Below are 6000 nucleotides of genomic sequence, written 5' to 3'. Positions count from 1 at the left end.
TAACTGGTAGTGCCTAAGAATTGAAGTGATGAATAATTGTATTATTGTCATTAGATAATTAAAAAAAAATAAAATGAGAAACTTATGAAAATGAATTTTATAAATTGGTTTTAAAATACTATGGCCTATTTAATATATTTTAAAACATAGTCCTCATCTAAGTAATGTATATCATAACAAGTCAAAAATAGAACCAAAAGAGATGGTGGTTTTTTCCTTGATGAATTAGAAATATAACCATGACTAACATAATTTACAAATAGAAGTTGAAATCCAAAATTTGTCAATTTTTTCTTCCTAAATCAAATAATGCCATTTCTATCTTACTGTATTTTAATTAGCAGAGGTTTTTTGGAAACGGCATGGTACATATTCATACGATGACTCAAAATGTAACTTGGCCTGCAATTTTCTTTCGGGGAACAGAACACTCTAATTCAAATCTATTATTAAAAAGCAGATAACATGTGCACTCTCTGAAATGCCTATGACTTCACTCTTTTGATTTTATGTAATTATAAGAGAATGTTCATATGTACTTGCTTTTCGATTGGCACAGCATTTAAAAACTGAATGTCTTCAGATAAACTGCATATTTTCTTTTGGTCCATAAAGAATATCACTGGTTTATAAACTCAAAACTTTTGTAAGTGTTTTATAATACAGTCACAGTGTAGTTTATAGCTGTGCTTATAATAAGAATTTCTATGTGTACCCTATGTATCAAAAAATATTAGGTATTAGTTTGCATTCTGAAATTAATAATTGGTAACCAGAACCTGTGCCTTCCCACCAGATTATTTTGTAACTTCTGTCAGTTCTCAAGCAAAACTTTGAACTAAGTATTTTTCCAAAATTTGCAGCTCAAAGTAAATACTTTTCATTTAATTTCAGTTAACATAGGAAAATAGGGAAAACATCAGCCACTTAAAAACAGCTTAAGTTTCATGTACTTCGTCACTGTAAATAAACAAGGTAAACACTGACATGACTTCAGAGTACTCTTGGGTTGAAAAAAATCTGCAGTTCAAAATAAATTTCCCCTTTGGTCAACATTTTGGATGCAATTCAAAGTTTCTCATAAAATAAACATATTTTAAAGGGTGTTTTGAATTTCACTGCATAATTTCTAGCCAACAGAAATGACAGTGGTATCTTTAAAGTTGATTATATGTCAGATCAATAGCTATTATGCAGGGCTAACACAGAAGGAAGATGCAATACCTTCCTTCTGCTTAACCCTTCTACTGTGACGTGAAGAAAAACTTCCCATAGGTGGGTCCATGGGGAAATCCTCTCACAAAGTGAAACTTTCATGTTTGTTTGTTTAATAATACAAGCATTCTTTGCTGATAAAATGGAAAGTGAGCTGAATTTTTAGTCAAGAAAGCAAAATGTTCATTAAAGTAATCTTCATGAGAGTTTTTCAACAAAAGGGGGAAGAGTTTTACATTCTGCATAATAACAAATTGTTTTGAAGCGTGAGCTTAAAATGAAAATGCCCCATTACAACAGATTGTAAATTTTTTTCTGATGCTTTTAAAAGTGCCCAATCTTTTCTACAGCGACAGTGCTAAAGTTAAGTATTTGCTATTTTATTTAAACATTTTTGAAAAATGAACATTCTGAGGCTTTGCAGCATTATTAAGAAAAGCTGTCCATACTTTACCATGTTGTTACATGTGTTTATCTGCTGATTATAAAATGTGTTAAACAGTATTTTAAAAACAAAAAAAAATGCAGAGCTGCGCTTTGATTAATTCAGTGAACAAAACATATGCTGTTGGTTCTGTTCTATGAAATTCATATATGATCAATAAAGTCTTTTAAAAGAGCAACTTTGGCTTTTAGAATTATACTGCCGACCATGTTTTTTGTCCCAGTTAACTCTGGGCTCATTCTGTTAACTCAGGCAAACAAAACCACTTTCTGGCTATGATGGTAATGTCTTTTTAATATATTCTTACCCTCTTTCTAAAATTTTTCTAGGTTGGAAGCTGTGTACTGTGGGTGTTACCCACTTTGTCCTAAAGACTTGGTTTATCCCGAAATATTTCCAGGTAGCTGCTTTAATGTGCATTCATCTTTATTGAGATTTAATATATGATTCATGCTAAATTAGAAAGTTTGAAAATAAACTTAGGCAGGAGCAATTGTTTATTTGGCAAGTCAACATGTTAGTGTTAAGGAAAATTTTATGTGTTTTAATACATTAGAGTAAGCTTATATTTACCATCTGTTCTTTTAAGATAACAAAAAAGCAAGTTTTCAAATAACATTCTTCATTGTTAGCATACACATCCCATAATGATGGATTTTTATAAGCAGGTCAGTGTTGCTGCAATTGCTTACAGATTTTTTTTAATGATACACACAGAAAAATCAGGGACTGAAAGTCACACCACATTATTTAAACAATTGACTAGTTAATAATATGCAACTGTTGTACGGGTACATAAGGCTATAGTACCAGTTCTTTGAAAAAAAATCTCATCACTAAATATATCACATATGCATTGTGTTACATTAGAATAATGTATTTTAATCACCCAAAGGAGATGTCTAAACAGCACAACTACACAGTCTTATTTAGCATTAAACATCCTTGTGAGCTGAGGTAACCTTATAAAATCATGCTTAAATAATGTAAAACACGAGGCGGCACAGAGCAATATGCATTTTTAATTAGTAAAGTGACTAATATCGAGTGTGTGCTTTGAGGTTTTTGTTTCATTAAAAATGTATCTGTTTTTCCTGCAGCTGAATATCTGTATTCTACACCTGAACAGCTTTCAAAAAGGCTCCAGAATTTCTGCAAGAGACCAGATATTATAAGAAAACATCTCTATAAGGTAGTTATTGAGAAGAGATTTACATGGTATAAATGCCATATTGAAGTACAAAGAAAAATCTTAAAAAAAAAAAAACATTTAATTAACATACTAATGTTTAAAGGAAACATGCTAGGGAGGGATATTAGTTGTTACACTAACAAGGATTAATTAAACTGGATGCCAGTTGTATTAACCTAGGTCTTATGAAATACGTGCACTTAATGCACGGTACATGCTTTTTTTTTAAATTTATTGTTTTCTAAGATGACTGTCCTTTACATTTAGCCCCTAGAGGCTTATAAAAATGAACCTGGATTAATGTAACTCATTAGTTTAAAAGGAAGTAAAGGAAAGATTCTACAATTATACTAATGAGGATAAGCCTTTCTTCCCATCATAATGAAATCTTTAGTCCTCAAACATTCAGGTGAATGACATTAGTGAAGTTTGGTGTTCATTTTTGAACTACTTGAAAGGTGATTTTTAAGAATTGAATATTTCTCGTGTCCAGTTTAATAAAAATGACATAAAAAATCCTCAGTTTCTTTAGAATGTCAGTCTCATCTCTGAATGGCAAAGGGAAAATAGTGTAAACAGCATCATCATTCACTACCCTTGTTCGTTATCTTCTTTTCTTTATTTGAATCAAGAATTTTATATTGTTGAAATAACAACACAAAGAGGCCCTACTAAAAGTCTAAGTAATTGAACTAGGATAAATCTGCTTTATGAGTTTTGAAGGTGGCTCTAGGCCATGAGTAATATACCTTTTTATATTCTTCGAATGTAGCATCTTCATTTTACATAAATCCAGTATAGTTTACAATCTAGCAGTTTTATAATGTAACATATTTTAATTTTCCTATGTTAATATATAACCTTCTACATGAAATACAGTTCTCTGCCTTTTTTTTTCTCCCTTCCCTGTTCGTAGCTTAAAATACATATTTACATAGTGATACATCAAAACATGACTTTGTTTCTACAGGAAACAGTTAAACTTCAAGAAAAAGAGAGAACCAAAAATGCAATTTAACACCCAATTTCAAGCTCATTATCTTTCATTGTCTATTAACTTGGCAATGGTTCAGAAGGTAGCTCATAATAGTTTAAAATGCTGACTGAACAGTTCCAGCTTCAGTATTACTCCTTGAGTCAATAGTATTGTATTGTATACATGGGAAGCTCCACAGAGTAAACGGTCGTTCAAGATTTACCTCAATATTTCCTAATTTTTAAAGTTCAGTAGTAGTTTTGTTTGTATGAAATATCAATCAAATAGTTTCCCATGTGATAGACTATCAAAATATGCAGATAATGAAAATTGAGGAAATATAAGTATTAGTGTAAATGAATTAATTTTTTATATATGACACAAAGCTATTTCCAGTGAGTTCTTTGTCAGATTATTGATTTTTTTCCCTCTTTGGATGAATTTTTGGTAAAGTATTTATAAATGTTTCCACCATCAAAATGTATCAGTTTGTAACACTGCTTAACCCTGTTATTCTGCATCTGCAAATTTTAAACCTCTGCAAATTTTTAACCATTTCAAAAGTCACTGCAACAAGTTGCCTCTAGTAAGAAAAGAAAGCAGATGTCCAGTTGAAATATTTTCATTCAGCTACTGCCATAACATAGCTATAATTATTTATTTTATAAACAGCTTCTGAAAAAAAGAATGGCAGCTTAGTGGTATGTTGTTAATATACCAAATTGTTCCTCACACAATTTAAATGATAACCTATATCTTAAATGTTATTTCATTGAGCTATTACATGTTAGTACTGAAATATATTTTAGTTCATACACCATAAAAACCTGCATCTCAAAGTTTTATAAATTAGTAATTCATGCAAAAGCATTTATAAGAGCTTATTTATATAATTCATTTTTAAGCATTGTCTACCATGGATTTTTCTCTTATAAATCTGTAACACATTTTCACATTTGCCTTCATCCATAGTGCTTAGTGATATTGTCTAACAATTAATTTCAAAAATTAATAAATTAGTCAAATTTTAAGTAATCAGGAGCTTTATGATACAATTATTAGGAAAAACTGGCATGTTGCAAGGTATAGAGTTAAAAGCACAGGAAGGACCACAGATTTAGTTTGTGTGTTGTTATAGGATTTAAAGCCAAAACAGAAAAAAAAATGCCTTCTAAACCTTTATAATAATGATACAACAAGTTATTGTAATTTTTTATCTTGTGTTTTATAAATAGACATATTTTCAGGTAACATTTGCTTTTACTAAATACTAGAGAATTAGCATTTTAGCTTTTACCTACTTTTCTTATGCAGTCGGAGAGGATCTTTTGTGAGTACTGTGAAAAGAATGTTGGGAGTTATTTTTAGATTTATTTCATTGGACAGTGCTGTTTTGCTTTTATAAAACATATGCTTCTAAGATCTAAAAGGATAGAATGTCACTGAATTCTTTAATTTGTTCCTTTTACATTTTTACACCTTACTCTTTTTTTGTTGTTAAAAGTTTACATTTTAAAATCATTTCAACTTCTTATCATATAGAGTTCACTTTAGGATAGGATTTTTCATATGGATTCACACTTAGAAATTTAATGACTAGAATAAGGCTACTAACACTTGGCTTTCTTCTCACATCAGACATTATACTTTCAATATGAGTGAGAGTTTGGGGTATAACTTGAAGCAGGATTTGAAACAGAATGCTAGTAAGTGAAAAGCAGAAACAGAATTTACTTTTTTTCTTAAAGTGACTCCTACTATCGCAGAACACTTGTGTCCATGACTTCCCACCTGAAATAGTTTCAGACCTGAAATGTTTAAATTCCTCATTTGCATGTATGTGTGTACTTGCTCAGTCTCTTTCTGTCTTACACACACACACACACACACACACGTACACTTGCCTTAGGATTGTTAGAGAAATCCAATACATGCAAAAATTAAATGTTTCTTAATAATTTTAAAAAACCTAAAACCATTTTTCTTAATTTAAGAAAATATAAAATCACTTCTTACAAAGTTGATGTCTACAGTTGAGTCATTGACTATAAACTTGTATTGTCGAGACATGTACTTTTTCAGGTCAGGCAGATGCAATGGACACATACTTCTCACAGAGATAAAATAGGGAGCTCTTCGATGACTCCTAAGCCTAACTTGAACACAAGTTTC

The 6000-nt window shown here is 30.5% G+C and overlaps 2 protein-coding genes across 3 annotated transcripts in view; both read left to right on the top strand.

Moving 5' to 3' along the window:
- GTDC1 (glycosyltransferase like domain containing 1) overlaps positions 1 to 6000 on the top strand; it is a gene marked incomplete at its 5' end in the record, with an annotated part of 284050 nt that overhangs the window by 275226 nt on the left and 2824 nt on the right. Inside the window, 2 exon segments of the mRNA NM_001133298.1 lie at positions 1990 to 2060; positions 2761 to 2852.
- LOC134759345 (glycosyltransferase-like domain-containing protein 1) overlaps positions 1 to 6000 on the top strand; it is a 190449-nt gene that overhangs the window by 181625 nt on the left and 2824 nt on the right. For both annotated transcript variants that reach the window (XM_063712772.1, XM_063712771.1), the window contains 2 exons: positions 1990 to 2060; positions 2761 to 2852. In XM_063712772.1, the coding sequence (XP_063568842.1) occupies positions 1990 to 2060; positions 2761 to 2852 (163 nt within the window). The remainder of the gene's footprint in view (positions 1 to 1989; positions 2061 to 2760; positions 2853 to 6000) is intronic.

Source organism: Pongo abelii, chromosome 11 (genome assembly GCF_028885655.2).
Source record: "Pongo abelii isolate AG06213 chromosome 11, NHGRI_mPonAbe1-v2.0_pri, whole genome shotgun sequence".
Classification (NCBI taxonomy): Eukaryota; Metazoa; Chordata; class Mammalia; order Primates; family Hominidae; genus Pongo; species Pongo abelii.
Note: the sequence above shows the minus strand (reverse complement) of the source record. Positions and strands in the feature narration are given on the sequence as shown.